The sequence below is a fragment of the Hylobates moloch genome, unplaced genomic scaffold (genome assembly GCF_009828535.3).
Source record: "Hylobates moloch isolate HMO894 unplaced genomic scaffold, HMol_V3 SCAFFOLD_17, whole genome shotgun sequence".
Lineage (NCBI taxonomy): Eukaryota > Metazoa > Chordata > Mammalia > Primates > Hylobatidae > Hylobates > Hylobates moloch.
Window position 1 is genome coordinate 14,990,201 of NW_026652292.1, and position 24,790 is coordinate 15,014,990.

Consider the following 24,790-nt stretch of genomic DNA (forward strand, 5'->3'; position numbering starts at 1 on the left):
CCATCTATGTCCCTGACATACAAGGTTCTAGCAGCAATCTTGCTCCTTAGCTTTTGACTCACACATCTAATTGCCTATTAGTCATCTCCACATTGCTGTCTTATGTGTGTACAAACTCAGCGAAGCCACCAAAGGACATAGGATCATTCTACCAACTCCTGCTGCCCTGAGCTCCCTGTCCCAGGGTCAGCACAGGGCTCCCCCATCCTGCAGACTCCAGGAGCCATCTGGTCAGCTCTCCCTCTCTCTCTGCGCCTCTATATTAGTCTGTTTTCACACTGCTGATAAAGACATACCTGAGACTGGTAATTTACAAAAGAAAGAGATTTATTGGCCTTACAGTTCCATGTGGCTGGGGAGGCCTCACAATCATGGCAGAAGGTGAAAGGCACATCTCACATGGTGGCAGACAAGAGAAGAGAGCTTATGCAGGGAAATTCCCCTTTTTAAAACCATCAGATCTCATGCGACCTATTAACTATCATGAGAACAGCACAGGAGAGACCAGCCCCCGTGATTCAATTACCTCCCACTGGGTCCCTCCCACACACGTGGGAATTCAAGATGAGATTTGGGTGGGGACACAGCCAAACCATATCAGCCTGTTACATGTAAATCGCCAAGTGTTCTGCTCCTCTCCAAATGTGCCTACTTCCTGTGCACACTCTCTGACTCTTCAGTCAGCCCCTGCTTCTTCAGGTTCTCAGTTTAAAAGGTGACCTCCTTCAGGAGACCCTCCCTGAACCTTCAGTCTCAGTCACTTGTCCTTCCCATGTGCTCTTCCTTAAGTTCTTATTTCTGCAAAACAGCACTTACATACAGCACTCTGTTCCAAATGCCAGTTTACTTGACTCCATCCTCCACACAACCATAAACCTGAAACCAGCCTGTCTCTTATCCTGTGTTCCCAGCAGCCTCCCCTCCTTTTCACCTCACAGGGTGACTTTGGGGCTCCTGGTCACTGTGCCCCCACCCTTTCCTCATCCCCTCCATGGCTACCGCTGCTCCTGGCTTGTTTCTCACCTCCTTGTGAGGGTAAGCCTCTCCAGTGCACCCGGGGCACTGATCCTCATTAACACACCCAGCAGGAACAAGCTGGGCCCCACTATGAGCCTCAACAATGGCACTGTGGGGAGAACACCATCGTGTTTGCCCAAGCCAAGACTAATGAATGAGGATGGGGCTATAGAGAAGGAAGCATCCTGAGAGCTACAGCTCACAAAAGCAGCCTCATTATAAAGGACTTAGTTGAAGAGTGCTTTTTTTTTTTCCTTCTGCTGGTCTCCTAATCCATGCTTTGGTTCTTCCTTTTTAGTAAATCCTGACATTCTCAAGAGTATCATGGGAAGAGTGTCCTAGTGAGTTTCTATAGCCTCCACCCATTGTTCTCATTGCCACAGCAGCTTCTGTGCAGATCTCCACGGTCTCAAAGCCCCTGTGCAGCGGTGATGAAGAGCTAACTCCACCGCTGTAATAAGATGTTTCTCTCCATGGTTCCTCTTGCCAACAGCTGATGCCCCTTCTGAGGTCCAGCAGTTGCCATGAATATCCCTGCTTAATGGGTCCATAGGCAAGATTTTTAAATGCCCAGCTCACCATGACAGATGCATTAAGCTCCCTTCTCTGTACATATTAGAGCAAACATTTTCCCCTATTTGTAATATGAGAAAAAGATAATTTCTCCCCTAAAAGCCATGTTGCATGTAGAAAACTCAACAATATGAAAAGTTGCAAGAAAATTTAGTGACTGCTCACTTATTTTGGAAAAGAAATAGAAAACTTTATCACAGCACTTTGGAAGGCTAAGGCGGGTGGACAGCTTGAGGTCAGGAGATCGAGACCAGCCTAGCAAATATGGTGAAAACTCCGTCTTTACAAAAATTAACTGCACCTGGTGGTGAGTGCCTGTAATCCCAGCTACTAGGGAAGCTGAGGCAGGAGAATGGCTTGAATCTGGGAGATGGTGGTTGCAATGAGCCAAGATTGCGCCATTGCATTTCAGCCTGGGCGACAACAGTGAAACTCTGTCTCAAAAAACAAACAAACAAACAAACATGATTAAAAAACACACCACCAAAACTTTATAGGAAATTGTGCATTATTTTCATTCTCCTATTGGCTCCTAGTGTCCTATATTTCCTAGGGAGAAAATATCTTAAAACAACTTTTTTTTTTTTTTTTTTTCTAGATGGAGCCTGGCTCTGTCACCCAGGCTGGAGTGCCATAGAGTGATCTTGGCTCACTGCAACCTCTGCCTCCTGGGTTCAAGCGATTGTCCTGCCTCAGCCTCCCAAGTAGCTGGGATTACAGGTGCCCGCCACCATGCCCGGCTAATTTTTGTATTTTCAGTAGAGATGGAGTTTCACCATGTTTGCCAGGCTGGTCTTGAACTCCTGATGTCGTGATCCGCCCACCTTGGCCTCCCAAAGTGCTGGGATTACAGGTGTGAGCCACTGTACCCAGCCAAAACAACTTTAAACTCCTTAACAAATTAACCACATAAACCCATGGTATATAAAATGGCACCTTTATGAAGGAAATGAATTAATCTCTAGGTACCACTGGGGACCAGAACTTTGAGCTTTGCTATAAATTATAGCATCTGCTGCAATTCTGTATCACCCACACATGATGGAAACATTTTTTTCTGAACTGATAAACTGGCACTAAGCTAACTGCCAAAGTACCTTTTTAAGGCCTTTAACCTATTATTTTTTAATATGTAGAACACCAAATGATTTTTGTATAAATTATGTCATTTATATAAATAATATATAATAGTACACAATGAAATAATTATATATTACATTATATATAACATTTTATTATGTATTATATAATATTTATCTCATACATAGTTTAAAACAAACTTTGCCACATCTTAGTTTGTAAAAGGTTGAATTTGGAAAGAGCAGTTTAAAATATCAGATATTTGTAACTTACTGCTATTAAAAGATGTAAGTTAAAAACTAAGCTATACAGAGACGTATAGGCAAAGCAATTCCTCTGTTTAAAAGTGACATATCAGGCCAGGCGTGGTGCTCACACCTGCAATCCCAGCACTTTGGGAGGCCCAGTGGGCATATCACTTGAGGCCAGGAGTTCAAGACCAGTCTGGCCAACATGTTGAAACCCCATCTATACAAAAAATACAAAACACACACACACACACACACACACGCACACACACAAACTAGCTGGGCAAGGTAGCACATGCCTGTAATTCCAGCTACTCAGGAGGCTGAGGCACAAGAATCGCTTGAACCCGGGAGGTGGAGGTTACAGTGAGTTGAGATCACGACAGTGCACTCCAGCCTGGGCAACAGAATGAGGCTCTGTCTCAAAAAAATAATGAATGACGACGAATGAATAAATAAATAAATTTTTAAAAGGGACACATTAATTGCTAGATGGCAAATCCTCCTCCCATACATAGGCAACAGAGGAGGGAGCATTTGTCCATAATCAAAAATAACAGGCCAGGCTAACATTGTTAACTTATCGGGAAAAAGCAGAAAAGAGAAGCAGTCCCAGGCTGAAACAGAAACAACAGAGAGAGCTTGCTTTATTTTGGTTTTAGTTATTGGGATGTATAGAATAAAAAAACAAAAAAAAAATTGGGTGGGTGTGGTGGCTCATGTCTGTAATCTCAACACTTTGGGAGGCCGAGACAGGGGGCTGACCTGAGGTCAGGAGTTCAAGACCAGCCTGGCCAACATGGTGAAACCTCGTCTCTACTAAAAAATACAAAAATTAGACAGATGTGGTGGCGGCCACCTGTAATCCCAGCTACTCAGGAAGCTGAGGCATGGAATCGCTTGAACCTGGGAGGCGGAGGGTGCAGTGAGCTATCACACCACTCCACTCTAGCCTAGGTGACACAGTAAGACCCTGTCTCAAGAAAAAAAAAGAGAGAGAGAGAGAGAGAGAGGAAAAATCAGATGATAACATGTATTTACTCTGGAAAGTGTTTGGGGCTTATTTAATAACGGAGAAACTGTCCTCTACTCCACAAGAGTAGACATGCTTTCCTCTTCAGAATGATGCACGTTGCCATCTCCTGGTAGAGCAAAAGAAAGGAGCATAGCCCATTTGATGCCTTAGTATTTCTATGGCCTCACTGAATTTGCAGCAACTGGTGAAGACAAAACATCCATCTCCCACAAATGATCCTGCTAAATCTTACCACCCACTGCTTGAACACCAGCTTCTATATGAGATTCAGATGTAGATACCTAAGGTGGGGTCATGTCTTCACCTGTGTCCCATGGTCCCCTACAGGAAGCCTCTCCATTGCTGGAACATGCCTGTCTTTTACTCCACAGCTGTTCCAGAGTGTTCTCTCCTTATCTGATTGGCAAGTATTCATTCATGCTTCCAGACCCATGTCCTGTCAGCGCATCAGAGACACCTTCCCCAGCTGCCCCAGGGAAACTGACAACCCCTCTAGCCTGGTACCTCTCTTAGCTCACCTGTATGTTGACACATATGATGCAGTGCATCCTATCCCCACGCACGGAGTCTTCCTGACAACCTGGCTTATCCATGCCCTGCCACTAACAGTGCCCAGCACAGAAAGCGCTCCATGTTTCTGCCACAAATAATTGAAAAGAGACAGGCTGCATACAGCTTCTAAATCTGTATCATATTGAAAAAGATTCTGAAGATAATAATTTAAAATATTTCCAACTCATTTCCTTACCATAAGTGTTTTTGACATGTATGGCAGCCTGAGTTTGAATTACGGCATTAACTCATATAGCATGATATTAAGCATTTTAATTATTTTAAAGCTCTATTATTTCAATTCTTGAAATGCACTCCCCACCCTTGGAGTGTTTCTTCTGGGTTTCTGGTTTTTTTTTTTTTTTTTTTTTTGTGAGATAGGGTCTCACTCTGTCGCCTAGACTGGAGTGTAGTGCAATCTTAGCTCACTGCCAACTCTGCCTCCCAGGCTCAAGCGATTCTCGTGCCTCAGCCTCCTGAGTAGCTAGGATTACAGACGGGCACCACCACGCCCAGCTAATTTTTGTATTTTTAGTAGAGACAGGTTTGCCCATGTCAATTGACCAGGCTGCTCTCGAACTCCTGACCTCAAATTATACACCTGCCTCAGCCTCCTAAAGTGCTGGGATTACAAGGATGAGCCACCACGCTCCACCTCTTTTGAGTTTCTATGCAATCATTTTCATGAATGGTACATTTTGGTGAGTGGAAATTCTGCCAATTTCTTATTTCAACATTGATTCAGTGTGTGTGTGAAGGTGGGAGCTGTGAAGACACGATGTAGACAAAAGGTACACTCAAAGAGCAAGGTCTTGGGAAACAAGGAGACTAGGGTGTGTGTTTTTTATTTTTTTTTTCTGATGGATATTTCCATCATCCACTCTCCTTTCCATCATGCAGTCTTGTCTCCAGCCATCTCCACTTCATGCACCCCATACAGTCATTAGAGAAAGTGGGGTTCTCATCCTCTGTCCCTTTTTGTTTTCGAGTGAGTTGATGTGAATACAAAGGTGCGCACTACTTCGAAGGGCAGTGGAGCAGTGATAATTTGTGTCTAAAGTCTCTTAGTGCAGTATTTTTAACACAATGCTCTAAATTGTAATGTCAATAGTAATAACCACAATTATTATACTCTATTAAACGTTATGCTGCTGATGTTCTGCCTTAGTTATGCTGTTGATGTTCTGCCTTAGTGATGAAATTGTTCAGGAATTGCACCCAGGATTGTGCTCATGGAACATCAGATTAAAACAAGCAATTAAACAAAGTTTGAAACACTGTTTAACATTCTCACCGTCTAAATCTGCCCTGAAATAGTGGCTGAATTTTCCTTCTTTTATGATTCATTTTTCACATTTCACATTTTCACATTTCTGTAAATTGTCACATCCTTATCATTGTGACACAGCTTTTGACTGGAAAAATATTATTTCAAGTTTTGGGAGAATTTTCTATGGAGGAATCACAATTCTATTCTGTGAGGTATTCCATTATGTACACATGAACTATTCTATTATTAATCACCCAAAAGTTATTTTTAGAAAATAGAACGTAAAGCATTTTACGTTATATGATTTAAAATCTAGTCATTAATTACTTCAAACAACCAGCATGTTCAATTCATGTTTCTAGGGAAAACATCCTTCCTGTCTTCTCATCTACTCTGCAGTTGTTCATTAAAATGTGCCAATTAACTCCATTAGGTAGATAAGAAGGTAGAAAATCCCCAGGTACCACTAATTAGCAACCTGTTCCTGGGGAGTCAATAGCCTCATTTTTCGCTTCGTCTTTAGACCACAGTGCAATCAAACTAGAACTCAGGATTAAGAAACTCATTCAAAACTGCTCAACTACATGGAAACTGAACAACCTGCTCCTGAATGACTACTGGGTACATAACGAAATGAAGGCAGAAATAAAGATGTTCTTTGAAACCAACGAGAACAAAGACACAACATACCAGAATCTCTGAGACACATTCAAAGCAGTGTGTAGAGGGAAATTTATAGCACTAAATGCCCACAAGAGAAAGGCAGGAAAGATCCAAAATTGACACCCTAACATCACAATTAAAAGAACTAGAAAAGCAAGAGCAAACACATTCAAAAGCTAGCAGAAGGCAAGAAATAACTAAGATCAGAGCAGAACTGAAGGAAATAGAGACACAAAAAATCCTTCAAAAAATTAATGAATCCAGGAGCTGGTTTTTTGAAAAGATCAACAAAATTGATAGACCGCTAGCAAGACTAATAAAGAAGAGAGAAGAATCAAATAGATGCAATAAAAAATGAAAAAGGGGATATCACCACCAATCCCACAGAAATACAAACTACCATCAGAGAATACTATAAACACCTCTATGCAAATAAACTAGAAAATCTAGAAGAAATGGATAAATTCCCTGACACATACACCCTCCCAAGACTAAACCAGGAAGAAGTTGAATCTCTGAACAGACCAATAACAGGTTCTGAAATTGTGGCAATAATCAATACCTTACCAACCAAAAAGAGTCCAGGACCTGATGGATTCACAGCCGAATTCTACCAGAGGTACAAGGAGGAACTGGTACCATTCCTTCTGAAACTATTCCAAACAACAGAAAAAGAGGGAATCCTCCCTAACTCATTTTATGAGGCCAGCATCATCCTGATACCAAAGCCGGGCAGAGACACAACCAAAAAAGAGAATTTTAGACCAATATCCTTGATGAACATTGATGCAAAAATCCTCAATAAAATACTGGCAAACCGAATCCAGCAGCATATCAAAAAGCTTATCCACCATGATCAAGTGGGCTTCATCCCTGGGATGCAAGGCTGGTTCAACATACGCAAATCAATAAATATAATCCAGCATACAAAGAGAACGAAAGACAAAAACCACGATCATCTCAATAGATGCAGAAAAGGCCTTTGACAAAATTCAACAACGCTTCATGCTAAAAACTCTCAATAAATTAGGTATTGATGGGACGTATCCCAAAATAATAAGAGCTATCTATGACAAACCCACAGCCAATATCATACTGAATGGACAAAAACTGGAAGCATTCCCTTTGAAAACTGGCACAAGACAGGGATGCCCTCTCTCACCACTCCTATTCAACAGAGTGTTGGAAGTTCTGGCCAGGGCAATTAGGCAGGAGAAGGAAATAAAGGGTATTCAATTAGGAAAAGAGGAAGTCAAATTGTCCCTGTTTGCAGATGACATGTGTATCTAGAAAACCCCATCATCTCAGCCCAAAATCTCCTTAAACTGATAGGCAACTTCAACAAAGTCTCAGGATACAAAATCAATGTACAAAAATTGGCCGGGCGCGGTGGCTCACGCTTGTAATCCCAGCACTTTGGGCGGCCGAGGCGGGCGGATCACGAGGTCAGGAGTTCGAGACCACGGTGAAATCCCGTCTCTACTCCCACTACTCGGAGAGGCTGAGGCAGGAGAAGGGTGTGAACCCAGGAGGCGGAGCTTGCAGTAGGCCGAGACTGCACCACTGCACTCCAACCTGGGCGACAAAAAAAAAAAAATCACAAGCATTCTTATACACCAATAACAGACAAACAGAGAGCCAAATCATGAGTCAACTCCCATTCACAACTGCTTCAAAGAGAATAAAATACCTAGGAATCCAACTTACAAGGGACGTGAAGGACCTCTTCAAGGAGAACTACAAACCACTGCTCAATGAAATAAAAGAGGATACAAACAAATGGAAGAACATTCCATGCTCATGGGTTGGAAGAATCAACAGCGTGAAAATGGCCATACTGCCCAAGGTCATTTATTGATTCAATGCCATCCCCATCAAGCTACCAATGACTTTCTTCACAGAATTGGGAAAAACTACTTTAAAGTTCAGATGGAACCAAAAAAGAGCCTGCATCGCCAAGTCAATCCTAAGTCAAAAGAACAAAGCTGGAGGCATCACGCTACCTGACTTCAAACTATACTACAAGGCTACAGTAACCAAAACAGCATGGTACTGGTACCAAAACAGAGATATAGATCAATGGAACAGAACAGAGCCCTCAGAAATAATGCCACATATCTACAACCATCTGATCTTTGACAAACCTGAGAAAAACAAGCAATGGGGAAAGGATTCCCTATTTAATAAATGGTGCTGGGAAAACTGGCTAGCCATATGTAGAAAGCTGAAACTGGATCCCTTCCTTACACCTTATACAAAAATTAATTCAAGATGGATTAAAGACTTACATGTTAGACCTAAAACCATAAAACCCCTAGAAGAAAACCTAGGCATTACCATTCAGGACATAGGCATAGGCAAGGACTTCAAGTCTAAAACACCAAAAGCAATGGCAACAAAAGCCAAAATTGACAAATGGGATCTAATTAAACTAAAGAGCTTCTGCACAGCAAAAGAAACTACCATCAGAGTGAACAGGTAACCTACAGAATGGGAGAAAATTTTCACAACCTACTCATCTGACAAAGGGCTAATATCCAGAATCTACAATGAACTCAAACAAATTTACAAGAAAAAAACAAACAACCCCATCAATAAGTGGGCAAAGGACATGAACAGACACTTCTCAAAAGAAGACATTTATGCAGCCAAAAAACATATGAAAAAATGCTCATCATCACTGGCCATCAGAGAAATGCAAATCAAAACCACAATGAGATATCATCTCACACCAGTTAGAATGGCGATCATTAGGCCGGGCACGGTGGCTCACGCCTGTAATCCCAGCACTTTGGGAGGCCAAGACGGGTGGATCACGAGGTCAGGAGATCGAGACCATCCTGGCTAACACAGTGAAACCCCGTCTCTACTAAAAATACAAAAAATTAGCCGGGCGCGGTGGCAGGCACCTGTAGTCCCAGCTACTCGGGAGGCTGAGGCAGGAGAATGGCGTGAACCCGGGAGGCGGAGCTTGCAATGAGCCGAGGTTGCGCCACTGCACTCCAGCCTGGGTGACAGAGCGAGACTCTGTCTCAAAAAAAAAAAAAAAAAAAAAGAATGGCGATCATTAAAAAGTCAGGAAACAACAGGTGCTGGAGAAGATGTGGAGAAATAGGAACACTTTTACACTGTTGGTGGGACTGTAAACTGGTTCAACCATTGTGGAAGTCAGTGTGGCAATTCCTCAGGGATCTAGAACTAGAAATACCATTTGACCCAGCCATCCCATTACTGGGTATACACCCAAAGGATTATAAATCATGCTGCTATAAAGACACATGCACACATATGTTTATTGCGGCACTATTCACAATAGCAAAGACTTGGAACCAACCCAAATGTCCAACAACGATAGACTGGATTAAGAAAATGTGGCACATATACACCATGGAATACTATGCAGCCATAAAAAATGAGTTCACGTCCTTTGTAGGGACATGGATGAAACTGGAAATCATCATTCTCAGTAAACTATCGCAGGGACAGAAAACCAAACACCGCATGTTCTCACTCATAGGTGGGAACTGAACAGTGAGAACACACGGACACAGGAAGGGGAACATCACACTCCGCGGACTGTTGTGGGGTGGCGGGGGGCGGGGGGAAGGATAGCATTAGGAGATACACCTAATGCTAAATGACAAGTTAATGGGTGCAGCACACCAACATGGCACATGTATACATATGTAACAAACCTGCACATTGTGCACGTGTACCCTAAAACTTAAAGTATAATAAAAATAAAATAAAAATAAAAATAAAAAAAAGAAAAAGCATGATATATCGACCAGGAAAAAAAAATACTCATTTAGTGAAAGAAAAAGACTTCTCACTTCTCACTGCTGGCAAACACATTTCATAGAACTTCATTAAACCAAGTAATAGGATTTGTGTTTAAATGATTTAAGAAGGTATGTAAGGTTTTACAAAAAGAAAATCTAATTAAGATGGTGCTCAAGGAATTCAAGACACTAATAATTAACTAAATTAATTGTCATAGGTCTGTCAGAGGGCTATGCAAATGTTAGTCATTATCATTATTGCACGTACTAGGACACGACATTTTGGTGAGCTTTTGGGGTTATAAGTATGCAAGATACTCTGCTTATGTAGTATGTACTGCAGTAAAACTATTTTTATTTCACTCATTTTTATCTTTCTACAAGCTCTCTGTTTCAGAAATTAGATAACAAGACATAAGTCCTAGACCATGCATTCCTGGTGACTGGCTACTTTAACACAGCAAAAAGTCATGCTTCAGTTTGCCAACCAGCACGAGGCACAAGAGCATCACCTCAGAGCTCTTCATGTCGCAGAACTGACAGGCACTTTGGAATCTGCCCACAGCATCCCAAACTCTTAACCATTTGTAACAGGTCTGAAAAATTACACACAGGGTGAAAGCTTTCATAAAAATATATTTAAAACAAGCAAGAAAAAATAGTTTTGGCCTTAAGGATAACTTTCATTATTCTCTTAACCAAGTATAGTTAAATTATATGTATAATGATTTCAAGTACCAACTTATAAAAGATGTGACAAACCAGACAACGAAGAACAAGAGGACTCTTTTTCTCAGAAAAAATGTATTTGCAATTCAAATGTTCATATAAAAAGCATAAATTTTAAAAAGTTCATAGATGTGTTTTTAGAAGTGCTATGGTTTTGCCATTCATTGCAATTACATTCCAAAATGTGCAGGGTGGTCCACACTGCATCATCTTATGCTTTTGTCACACTGAAGTCACTCTCATCACAACCTCCCCCGAGCTGTTATCTTCTGATAAGTCTTCATGGGGCCTCATCCGATTGAATAGGTGCAGTAACACGTAGCCACACTGAAATCTTGGCGAGGTTAACTGAGTTGGGTGGACCAAGTTTCTGTTCCGCAGAGCTGTCAATGGCAACCACAAAGTCCTACTTGTGGAAGACTCTCCCCGGCTGCTTTCTTCGATGTCTGTGGCTTTGTCATAATTTAACACATCCCAGTGCAAATTCACAGCTCGCCAGCGCTTAAACACTCTGTAAACTGCAGCTCCTTCATGAACAATGAGACCTAAAATTTGAGGAAATAAAAAACCGGAAAGACTGGTGATAATCCAAGGTTGGGAGTGTTATTTTGTATACAAGTAAGGGATCCAAAAATAGTTGTTAGTCATCATCAGCAAAAATACGGTATTCTGTTTACTCAACTATTATGGCTAATGGCAAGTTACTACCCATATGACAGAAATAATCCATTTTTGAAGAATAAGAATACACATTAATATGTAGAGAATCAAGCTATTGTGGATATAATTTCCTTGCTCCATCATGGCTCAGATTTCGCCTTGGGCATTTATATTGCCTTAGGAGAATTAATAGGTTCATTTATGCATTTAACACATATTCTTGAGTGCCTATTGTGTGGCCAAGCAATTTGTTAGGGGCTTGAACCCAGCTGGCAGTTTAGTTTGAGAAAGAGACAGATGTTAATGTCATTACAGATACTAAGGTTACTGTTTCCCCAGTTCCTAAAACAATGCCTGACGCACAGTCAAAACCATATAAATTTTGTTATTTGTACTCTCCTGAACAATTCAACAAAAATGTATTGAACAGTTACTTTAGAGCTTTATGAATATTATCCCATGTAGTACTCATCGTAGTCATATAAAGTAAGTACTAGCACTTCCCCCGTTTGACAAACAAGGAAACCAAGCCTTGGGGATGTTCCGAAACTTGCTCAAAAACATACAACTAGTAGCGATGGAGAGCAGGGATTCAAAAACAGGCAGGCTGGCTCCAGGGTCCTTGCTCTTTGCTGCTATAAAGTGAATCAGCTCTTTCCACATTTCTGAGACAGACTCTCAGCAAAATAAAGTAATACAGCAAACTTGGAAACCGTTAAGCCAGACAGGATGCACTAGCACATGTGCCATCTCCACTATCCACTCCAGATCTGTCACGCACCCTGCATTTCACACATCTACATTTCAGCATGTAGTCCAAGGGCTTTTGAATTTGTGATCCCTCACAAAAAAGTAGTCCCTGGAGAAGGTCTCTCAGGTGAGGTGAAGTGAGGAAGAGCTCTTCTCTTTGAGGAGGCTGCAAGTCCACTGAAGTTGGTGGAGAGATCAATGAATATCCTTTGGTAGATGAAGTACGGCATGTGAGCAGAGCATGTCAGCTGGCACAACCATGTTTTAATGATAAATTTAAAAATGAGCAGATCCCACCTTTTAGCAGTTAGACCTTTGGGTATATGCCCTAGAGAAACTCTCACAAATGTGAACAAGGAAGCAAGTTAAAAAATGTTTACTACCTAATTGCCTGTATTTGCAGGAAAAAATTGCAAGGCATCTCAATGTCTGTCCTCAGAAGAATGGATAAATTGTATGTAGAACCAATGGATAAGAGTAATGAGATAAAAGGAAATATAGTCATATGCATTAATGTGGATACCTCTAAAACCATGACGACAATCCCAAAGTCACAATGAAAAAATTAAAGTTTCAGAAAGAAACAACCAGAATGAATAAATACTATACATTTTAATGAAGACACACACACATATATATATATGGTAGACATATAAAAGCATCGATGAGAATAATAACCACTAAATTCATGGTAGTGAGGAAGGAAAGAATGAAAAAAAATTGGGAAGTGGCTTTAAAGAGGGTTTCAACATTTGGGTGTCCCAAATGTTGCATTTTTTAAACTGTGTGGTGGAGATATTGATGCTCAACATATTATTCTGTGTATTTTTGGTGCCTGAATAATTCAAAATTTCAAAAATAACAGAGAATTTATTAGCAAAGTTAATCTAAAGTGGATTTGGGGAGTTGAGGAGACAGTAAGGAGGTCACTGCGTTTACATGAAGAGCAGAGTGATAGCAGTAAGGATAGGACAGAGAAATAAAGTAATAAATTCCCAGGGAAAATGGACAGAAACTGTAATAGAAGAAAGGGGAGAAAATCAAAGTCCCATGTTTTTAAGGCTGGAGGAATGCGTGATCGAAAGATTGCTAGTAACCTTCCCATAGGTACAATGAGGTAAGTGTTTTGAGCACGTTTTTCTTGGAGAGACTATTACCTTTTTCTGTCAGATAAAACAATGCCAGGTGGTTATAGAGATACCCAGTCCTTGAAAAATGACACCTACCTAATGTCAAAACTTAAGTTTTGTATTGGTCCTTTACTAGGAGGTAAAGATACATGTGACTTACAAGCATTCCAAATATATTAATATAGGCTACAAAAAATGCATGTGGTCTAACAAGCAAACATATCTTAAGCCCAGTTACTATATATGACCAAAATAATAAGGAGAAATGTAAACTTCTGTTCATCATAACAATTTCAAATAATTGTTTTTATCAACTTCTTTTTTCAAAGGAATAATCAAAGTTGACCTAACTGATCGGATATTTTCAGGAAACAGCCAGAATGAAAAGTCAACACTACCAGATTTTAATTGATGGTTCTATTATTAGCTTGCTGAATTCCCCATGGTCAATAATTTAACATTTCGCGTTCAATTTTTCCTCCTTAAAATGAAATCGTAATAACCTAATCTCTACATTCAGCCAGGCAGTATAAAAATAAATTGGAATTCATCAACTATAAAGCCCTCACATTTCTTCTGGGATGGTAACTCTATGAATACAAGACATTATTATTAATTAAAAATCAATAGTGAATCTATGTGGTGGGGAACACACATTCACACTAATCACAAAATAATTACAGCCCGAGACAGGTTCATTCTGGGTAAGAGCAGCGATGCAGGGTGCAGGGGCACAGCTTCGCCAGAGGAAACCAATGACTTAGCAAGATCCTGTTCTTTTTTTATTGATTTCCTTTGCAAGGCCAGAAATCAGATCACTTACTAGAGCTTAAAGTCACTTTCTGGGAATATATTCCTGGTAGCTCTTTTCTAAATACATAAATCTAACCAATATGCAGAAACAAATCCCACAGGTCTTTATAGTACATTTTGAACCAAATTTAAAGAGAGAGAACTACTTGAAGTTTTCATGAAGACACAGTCCTTTTGAATTTCCAGCTCCCTAGGCTGCTTTTTAATTGCGCGTAGGTTATGAACGATGCTTAGGTTTTGTTTTGTTCCCCACGAGCATTCAGAATTACTCCTTGGCCTCTGCAAGCTCAGATTTTACTGAAATGCAATGAATTCCATTCCCATCCCCAAGGCTGTTCTCTGTAATGTCCATTTTCCCCCTTTTTCTTTAAATGCTGTGGCATTACGGCAAACGCCTTTTGTGCTAGTGGTTATCAGGTGTGACTACTATGATCATTAAAGCCAGGGTAAGGATTCATTCAACTCTGGCTCATTCTGTTGAAAATCCAGCTTTTCAAAACTCTATTAGTATGCTTTCTTACTGATGATCAAATGAATTGTCACCTTGACATTTCAGGTCATACGCGAACAGACTGACGTACTTTTTCACCTGAGTCACTAAGCCTACATGAAGCGAAAAGCAATGACCACTTCTATAAAATGTAAATACTAAATATTTTAGGATACTCACTACATTATTAACAGCATGGATATAAAAAAATGTGATTCATGAGACTTTAGGTTTTAAGAGTTGCGGAGTATGTGTGTGTGGTTGGTTGGTTGGTTGTCATTTTCTTACTAGTAATGTTTAACTGCAGCATCGCCTTACTGAAGTGCAAAGAAACATTTTTGTTAGAGATTAATCTTGACAAAGCAGGCTTAAAGAATTTCTGGTTTCACTGAATACACAGTTTTTAATTTAAGCAAAATAAAATCAAAATTTTGAAGTGATGTGTTACTTGAAATTCTTTCTGGTATTAGGCTATTTACCCAAATAAGTGATGGGGAAGGCTATCAAGGTACATATGGTCACATGCTCACATGCTTGTGCACACATACACACACACCATTTGTCTATGTTTACTTTAACATGTGAAGTGTTACAATTAATAGAGACTTACAAAATGTATGATCAAATACAAACAAATTTTATCTGATATTAATTACCAAACCACTGGTCAAAAAATTCCATATTGTGTTACCAGTCTCAGCTTTTGTTTGGTTTTGGTTGTTTTTCTAATTCATGAGATAAATTTGTATCAAGAACCTATTCTGTGCCAAATACTGTGCAAGGAGCTTTACATGCACAATTTTCATTTAATCTTGACTGCAACTCTACAAACAGGTACTAGTTTTTGTTTTTTTGTTTGTTTGTTTTTCTGAGACAGAGTCTCGCTCTGTCACCCAGGCTGGAGTGCAGTGACGTGATCTCAGCTCACTACAAGCTCCGCCTCCCAGGTTCACACCATTCTCCTGCCTCAGCCTCCTGAGTAGCTGGGACTAACAAATACAAACAGGTACCAGTTTTAAACAACGTTACAGTTGAGAAAATTCAGACCTAGAGAGCTGTCCAACATCACGAAGACAGAAGAATCAGAGCCGAGATTGGAACACAAATTTGTCTAAAATGTAAACCTTGAGTACTACAGTCCCATCCATCCTAAATCTTCAAAGTATAGAAGTCTCTTCTAATCACAGAATAATCAAATAAAAGAGGTTACTATGGACTAAACATTTGTGTCCCCAATGAACTCATATGTTGAAGCCCTAATTCCCAGTGTGATGGTATTTGGAAGTGAGGCCTGTGGGAGGTAATCAGGGTTAGATGAGATTGTGAACATGGGGCCTGCATGATGGGATTAATGCCCTTACAACAAAAAGAAGAGACATCAGCGCTCTCTCTCTCACTCTGTGTGTGTGTGTGTGTGTGTGTGTGTGTGTGTGTGTGTGTACATACACCAAGGAAAGGCTATGTGAGGGCACAACAGGGAAATGGTGGTCTGCAAATCAGAAAGAGAGTCTTCAGCAGACACCAGATATGCTGCTGGCCAAATATCTGCCACAAGTTGTGTTATTTAGCTTTCCCAAGGGTTATTTTGATTGAACAGCACACAGAGTTTTGCCCTGCACTCCTTTGTGGTTTCATCAGGGGCTTGCATTTCCTGGGAGGGCTGGAGGTGAGTGTGGCTTCCCAGGCAAAGCTCTCATCATCTGCAGTGTTGCTTTCAAATAAGCCTTGCCAACCCTTTTCTCCTCGTGGATAGGAAGGGAGAGGAGGGAGTGGATGCTTCACTTGCACTCCTAGAGGTATAATAATGTCAGTGACACACAAGGATGGTAAAGATAGAAACTAACTGTATAAACTTTGCTTAAATCACAAACTCCAGAACTTAATTTACTCATGTTTTAAATGAGGGTGATGCAGTTTACCTACAGTCCCAATACATCTCATATATTTATACACCCAAAATCTATAATACATAGATATAATCCCATGCCATTCTGAGAAGTCAGTGTGCACAGGAAGCAAATGAGGACTTTGGGCTCTGTTTAATCCCATGTGCTAGAAGAGCATTTTAGAGCCCATCTAATAAACTGGTGCAACTTTTGACTCCTTAATTTCTGCTGCTACTTGGTGAAGGCCAGAGCATGGTTGTTTCAAAGAGGATTAATCAAATGAGACTGTGGCCCAAGGCACCCTTTGTTGTGATGATCTTTGCTAGAATATAATACAATGCATGAATCCTCCTGATGCTGTTTCTTAACCTACCCCAAACTTAAATGTCCAGGAGCTGTGGAAACTTAGATGTGAGTGTAGAGGTAATCACTTTAAAAGTCACTAATCTATTGTTGGGTCTTGTTACTATGCATCAAAGCAATAACTGTAAGTCATGGTTACTTCCGCATGTACTGAATGTTTTTTGTTGGACTGAACTACATATGAAGCTATAGACATATAATTGTATATGAACTATATATAAATAGAATGTAAAGTAGTATATAATATATAATAATATATATAGAACTATATCCAAATATACTTGCAAAATATGCAAAAGATAAAATGTAAAGACATAAAGACTGAAAGATATACATATGTCATCACAAAAGTCACTAAGCTCACAAAACATAGCTGTCATAAACTGATATCCTAAAACCCAGATAACTGGGAACTACAATGTCTTAATTATATATGAGTATTTTGTGAATATGCATCTCCACTGTTGTCCATATAAAAACAAATAATGTAAAAAAGTAGCCCACGTAAAATGCACCTATAAACTGTAACCTAGAACAGATGGACTTAATAGATATTTCCAGAACATTCTACCCAACAACTGCAGAACATACATTCCATTCATCAGCACATGAAACATTCTCCAAGACAGACCATATGATAGGCCACAGAAAAAGTCTCAATAAATTTAAGAAAGAAAATGAAATCATATCAAGTAGTGTCTTAGACCACAGTGGAATAAAACTGGAAGTCAACTCCAAAAGGAATACTCAAAACCATGCAAATACATAGAGATTAAATAACCTGCTCCTGAGTGATCATTGAGTCAACAATGAAATACAGATCAAAATTTAAAAATTCTTTGAATTGAAGGATACTACTGACACAACCTATCAAAACCTCTGGGACACAGCCAAAGTGGTGCTAAGAGGAAAGTTCATAGCATTAAATGCCTACATCAAAAAGTCTGAAAGAGAATAAATAGACAATCTAAGGTCACACCTCAACGAGCTAGAGAAACAAGAACAAACCAAACCCAAACACAGCAGAAGAAAAGAAATAACCAAGATCAGAGCAGAACTAAATGAAACTGAAAGAAAAATACAAAAGATAAATGAAACAAAAAGCTGGTTCTTTGAAAAGATAAATAACATTGATAGACCATTAGCGAGATTAACCAAGATATGTTGGTTTTTCCTTTGTTGACTATAAATGGTATAGAGCTTTGCTCTTCTCAGAATGATCTAGAACCATGTAAAATTCACAGAACTGGGTTGAGAATGGCATGTTGATCATCACAGCTCAAGGGCTCAAACACAGATGCATCATTACCATTGATAAAATAAAATCCTCTGTGCAAGAAACATAAGGACAATGAATTATTGTCAACCTTACCATGACAATAAAACCCTTGACACGAAGGGGCTGGCTAATTTCTAAATATTGATGATCCAACCCACCCCCAAGTAGATAAAAGCACACGTGAAGAAATGATTAGTGTAATAACGAAGATCCAAAATGATGTCAGAGTTTCTCCAGGAGCACACACAAGAAAATCAGTGTTCATTCTATGACACTGACACTATGTCCCCCTGTCTGCTTCATGAAGTCTGCAGCTATCGGCCTGGACACAAAAAGCACATCTGTGCTGGATCTCCAGTGCTGATAACACCACTGCCTGGAAGAACAAGATGGCAAAGCCCAATTGTCAGATGGAGTCTCATCTTGTACTAATTGGCAGTGAATGAAGCACACCCTTTTCTGAAAGGTTCTGACATGGGTTAAATTTGTCCTTGTCTTGCCATCCCTGTTTTAGTTAATGACCATCCCTCATGTCAATTAAACCAGAAACCTAGGAGACACTACGACTCCTCTCTCCTCTTGCACAAACGTCTGCTAATTCTGTCTTCTTGGCCAACCTGAGCTGAAAGCATAAGACGGATAACTTCCTGGAATGCCCACTCTTACATTTGCACAATGAAGTATTAATTTGCTTCAAGATCCAGATTCTCTCGTAATTTCTTCTCCGATGTACTCAAATAAAAGCAATCTTTCCCTCCTTCTACTGCCCACCACTCCACACAAGAAATATGTGCACCGATTTCCTTACTACCTGTACTATAACAATTTGCTTCTATGCCTGTAATCCCTAATCAGCTGTGTGCTCCCTGACAACAGAACCATGTCTTATTTGCCTTTGGGAATCTGTTCCTGTCTCAGCATCCAGGTCAAAACTCAGTCTTTGCTGAAAGAGAGGGAGAGAGAGAGAGAGAGAGGAGAGTAGCTATCACTGAGATCTAAGGGGTCACAAGGAATGACTTAATCTAGTTGTGACTGCTCTAAGAAAATAGAAAGAATCTTGAGCATTGTTCTTTGAAAGGTTAAAGTAATATTTGCAGATGCCAAAGAAACTGAGACAGGCAGTTCAAGATGAGATTGGAAAAGAGTTTAGGGATTGGGGCCCATAGTTCATGAGTGGGTTTTGGTCTTTGGGGGTAATGGTGGTGAAGGGAAAATATAAGCAGAGGACATGGCCAGGGCAAAAGAACTAAAATTCTTAAAAATATCTGTGTTCAGCCCCAGCAAACTGTAGCTGCCTCCCCAACTGTCTTGCTGGCCAGGTCTTCAAATGTTTGCCTGTATCAATCACAAACTGAGATACTGGGCTATGCCCAGGCCTAAAGCCTAGGAGACAGATATGGATTCCTCCCTGCCATTTCAGGCAAAATAGAGAGGGCAAAAAGGGAACTGTCCATTCCTCTGACCTCCTGCTTTTCTAAGAAGCCAATGAATCAATCATTCATTTAATTGATTTTTAAAATTCCTTGTAGATGGCAGTATCTCCTGATCTTTTAATTAGTAACCCTGAAGCACAAACCCACTACCGGCACATTCAAAGAATATTTCTCAAAAGCTGTGAAGGTTATATATTATTAAAAATATGGTATATCTTTTTTATCAATTTTTTTAAATGGATTAACAGAATTCACAGGAGAGAAAAATTGTTATATTATCTAAGTTTCTTCCCTACAGTGCTCTAGAAAAAAACCATGGATATATTTTTTAATAAAAGAAATAAAAGAACATGTCTAATACTTTTATAGATAATAAATATCATAAAGATATCCCAGAGTTCTCCTATAATTGGTAGAATGGATTGGAATCAGTTAAATTTTAGTGGAATGAAGTTTCAATTCTGTCTCTCAATTCTTGGACAGACAAAACACCTTGCAGCAAAGGGGGAGCATCATATATCACAGGGGTAAGAACATCAAGAGCCTGGCGGACAAGCACAGTCACCGAATTTCAAAATTAAAAAGTAGTGGATATAATTCAATCCAACCCTCTCACTTTGGGGAATAAGGACTCTGAGACCCAGAGAAGTGATGTAATGTGGCTTGCTCAGGGGCCTGTACCTAGGAAGTGTCTGAGCCCAGAATCAGAGTCAGACACAGGATGCCTGTGTGCTTGCTCTGCAATGACTCAGACCTCGGGAGCCATCCTCGGCCAAAGCCAGTCATCACCGGTGTCTCCTCAGCCTGTGAAATGGCCAGTGGCCAGAAGGGATATTACACTGACTATGAAGGAGATGACAGAATTAAATTACAATCTCTTTTCTGGAACAGCAAAGGCTGAGATGGGTAGATTTTTCTCTGGTCTTTATCCTAAAGGGTACATTGCAGCATTTGGATAGGGCATAGAAGGATTACGGCAACGTTCACAATTTGTGAATATAAATAACTCTGCAACCTCTGATTCAATGAAAACTGTATTTGGTATAAAAAGCCTATCAGTGTCTATCTTCTGTGTTAATTTAAGGTTTTAGCATGGGGAATTGCTTTGGTAGATTTCCATTTGTTTCCCACACTCTAGTATACGGACTAAAGCCAGTTCTTAGAAAGAGACTTTCTAAGAACTTTTTCTAAGAGACTTGGAAGGCTTTTCCTAGTGGCAAGTGAAAATAAATACAACTAATTGTCTATTTTTCTCCAACAGATAAACTTTCTACTGCAAACTCACAAAAAAAATGATTTTAATAATTTTCACAGTAAACCATACATGTATTTGTTGTTCTGTTTTGGGGGAGTGAAAATAATATTTTTAAAGATCTAAATTGAAATGTCTAATTAAAACCTGTGTATCTTTGTGACTAGTAATAGGCTATTTCATTTTTGTTGGCTTCATTTTTCACTTCTCTTAAATCCTACAGGAAGAAGGCAAAAATTCCAAACAGAAACTACCATCTAAGTATAATTAAAATTTGTAACTCTTCTGTTTCATTGCATGACATCATTAAGATGCTTATAATTAAAACTATTAATGAAATTTTTAACCTGAACATAAAAATGCTCAGACAGTAGTTTTCTTAATATTCTATTCTATGTCCTAGTAAGAAAATTCAAGATTGGGATGTGATTCTTTACATAGATAATTCTTATTAAGAAATTGTGTCACTCAGAACTGTGGGAAGAGAGAAATGACTTTTGGTATGGTGTATTCCGTGTTTTCCATTCCCCTTACTAATGTTTCCATTTGTTTTAGACTCTTTTGCACTCTATTAATTTAGAATAAATGAATGAATACTTTGGGCTTTCAAGGAAAATTTTTTCTCCATTTCTGATCTAAACTCAGCTCATCTGTTATTTAAAAAGGTATTTACTCCCTATACCATGTCTTAGGTGTTTGAGACAGTAATTTAAGTAGCTTCACTTTATTGTTTATATAGAAAACATTCTGTAAGTTCTTCAAGTTATTCAAGCTCAGCATATAAAGAGGGGTTTTTACCAAACAATAAGTAGAAGTATGTGGGTCATCTTACTCATTACACAGGCTGTGAAGTGACAGGGTCTGGGTTCTTATTTTGGGTCCTGCTCACCATCTGTTTGATCTTGGGGAAATTGCTTCATCTGTGCCTTTGTTTTCTCATCTCTCAGATGAGAACAACAGTATTTATGCCTCCTAAGGTGGTTGTGAAAATTAAGTGGGAAAATCGAGGTAAAATGCTTAGAATGTTGCCCAGATCACAGTAAATACAATCTTAGGTATCACTGGAGATGCATTTTTAAAAACCCTATGTCAAATTCTTTACTTGGAAGTGGCTGAAAATATCTATGGGCTTCATTTCTATGCTCAGCCGTGTGGTTCCCGACGGCCCAGAGTTTGTCTCCCCTGCCCTGCCAGTGTCCACGGTTCCACATCCTCAGTGTTCTGCATAGAAGCATCATCTAGAAGAATGGTCATGTTCACATTTCTTTGAAAGTTCTTTGGTGCAAAATAGTACAAATCCAGCAGTTCCCCAAAGAGGCAGGGTTCGTTCTGAAGAACAATCTTCAGGTTTTCAGGTAAAGGGAGTGGCCTCCTCTGGGCCTTCCCCAGTGAGGATGGGGACAGGTGGCTCTTCTTGTAATGGTGTGACCTCACTGCTGCACAGTCTATTTTCTGCTTTCTCTTCCAAGGAAAGCCTCCCATTCCCATGCTGATTTGGCCTCTTACATAAGCTCACTTTAGACTTCCTGGGGATACACTCAGATCTCTCTGAGGCTATGCAGTTGCTCATGAGCCTCATGTGTTTGGAATTCCCACAGCCTCTCTTCTGGAAAGCCATGGAGTGACAGGGTAAAGCCACACAAAACACACACACACACACACACTCATATATGGAATAAAGCCATGGGAGATGTGCCCTCCTGGCCTCTCAGCTACCCTCCATGGTCATGGATGGTTTGACCCCTGGCTCCTGGACCTCCTCCATCCCCCTAGACCCACATGATTCAGGGTCCATGTGGATGGCTTGGCCTAACATACACAACCCATTGCCCTCTACTATTCATCCTTTGCCCCAGCCTCGGCCTTGCTCTTCCAGAAACCATTCCAATTCCAAGCTCTGAAGCTCTCCCATCCCATTGCTGACAACAACCTCCAATGCCTCCCACTCACCCACCTTCTTAATCTCAATGCACCCCCTTCCACCTCCTAAAGACTTTGAGGCCCTCGACTGCATGATCTTTTCCGAATGCACCAGCTTCTTTCTGGCTTTGGCTCCTTCCCTAGCAGCCTAGAAAGCTCAGCCCATCCTGGAGCCATTCTCTCCTCACTTGAGGGGAAAGGCAAGGTTGATCTTGCTGCTCTGCCTTCCAGAAACTCTGGAGAACAAGACCCGATCTTAACCCAGTCTCACCACTTCACCTCTCTGCATTTACTCTTCATCCCTATTGGGCAACAGACCATAGCCACATGGCCTTGTGGATCTGGTGGCCTTGCTCCGGCCTCAAGGAGGCGTTCAGACATGCCCAGTGATTCTGCAGGGGGCTCAGCCTCCTCTCCTCAGGGCCCTCAGCAGCTGAGCACCACATTCATTGCTCTCCTCCGAGTCTTTTCCCACATTGTGCTTCTGTTGTCTAAGCAGATGGCCACACTATCTACTTACTAAGAAACGAGGTGTCTTCTGAAAGGAGGCCTCTCAATGTCTCATTCTCTCAGAGCAGAATATACAGCTGCCTCCAGCTCTGCGCACCTCCCCTCAGGACACAGGGTCCCTCCTGTGCAAGGCAAAGCCCTTCCTGGGTGCGGGGCTCTCGTCTCTTCAGTCCCAGGGACCTCAAGCTGCCCCTTCCCATCTCTGGATTTTCACTCTTTCTTCTGATTTCTTCTGGGTCTTTTCAGCATCCACCCGCGCCTAACACTACTATTAAAGCAAACAAACAAAAATCTTTCTCAATTCCACACCTCCTTCTGGCTTCTACCTTCATTTAACTGTGTCCTTTGTCAGCTAAGATTTGTGAACTCACCTCTGAAACCCCTTCTGCCCATCCCAGCTATTCTCAATTCACTGCGGTCTCGCATCCATCCATGTTACCCCCACATTGCCAAGTCCAGTGAGTGATTGTTGGCTGGACTTCACCTAACCCTTGACAGAACATCTGGCACTGTTGGCCACTTGCTCCTCCTCCTAGAAGTTCCCTCCTCCTCGCGTGACTGACCCCACTCCTTTTCCATCCACGATCCTCTCCCTCCCCTTCCTGTTTCTCCACTGTGTTCCCCAAACTGCTGCTCCTCTCACCAAGGCATTTCCCTGCAGACACTGGTTTCAACTACCAGATACAAATCTCCAGTTCCAACCTCTAGCCTGAGTTCCAGACTCTTAAATCTGGGTGCACACTGGCCACATCCACTTGGATTCCCCAGAAACTCTGCAAAAAGAAAACATTCAGAATAACCCTGTGACCTTTCTCTCCCTTAGCCCTCTTCTGATAGCCAGTGTTTTAGCAACTGATGGCCTATCTCCCAATCAGCCTCTGTGAATGATACTTGAGGGCCTCTTGCTCTTAGCTCCCCCAACCCCTTCCATCTTACCTCCATCCGGCTGATCACCATATCTTGTGATTAATCCCTTTTAATTCTAGCAGCTTCCCAGCAGTCTTAATGCAGGCCTAATCACTTGCCTGGGTTATTATAATATTTCTCACTTTTTCATCCCCACTCTCCTTTATGCTTCCATGCTACCAAACACCTCTCTTTAATATTAAGCTTGATCAGCCACATTCAGAGATCCTTCTGGGGCTCCCTGAGCATTCAGTTTGGTCTCCCTCCCGAGCTCAACCCACAGGCTCCTTTTCCTTAGTGCTACGCCTCAACAGACATCTTTTGTTCTTGCCATACCAGATTTCATATGATTTCTTTAAAAATGACAGGACTTCATATGTTACTAGGTCTAGGCGTTTGCCTCTCTCCTGGCCCCATCCTAATTCCTGCTCTTCCTTAAAATTCTTCT

General features: G+C 40.7%; 1 protein-coding gene across 2 annotated transcripts in view; it reads right to left on the reverse strand.

Moving 5' to 3' along the window:
- Positions 1-10,839: 10,839 nt before the first annotated feature.
- MARCHF11 (membrane associated ring-CH-type finger 11) overlaps positions 10,840-24,790 on the reverse strand; it is a 110,830-nt gene continuing 96,879 nt past the window's right edge. For both annotated transcript variants that reach the window (XM_058430149.1, XM_032135458.2), the window contains exon 5: positions 10,840-11,495. In XM_058430149.1, coding sequence (XP_058286132.1) covers positions 11,173-11,495 — 323 coding nt within the window. In that variant the 3' untranslated portion in view covers positions 10,840-11,172. The remainder of the gene's footprint in view (positions 11,496-24,790) is intronic.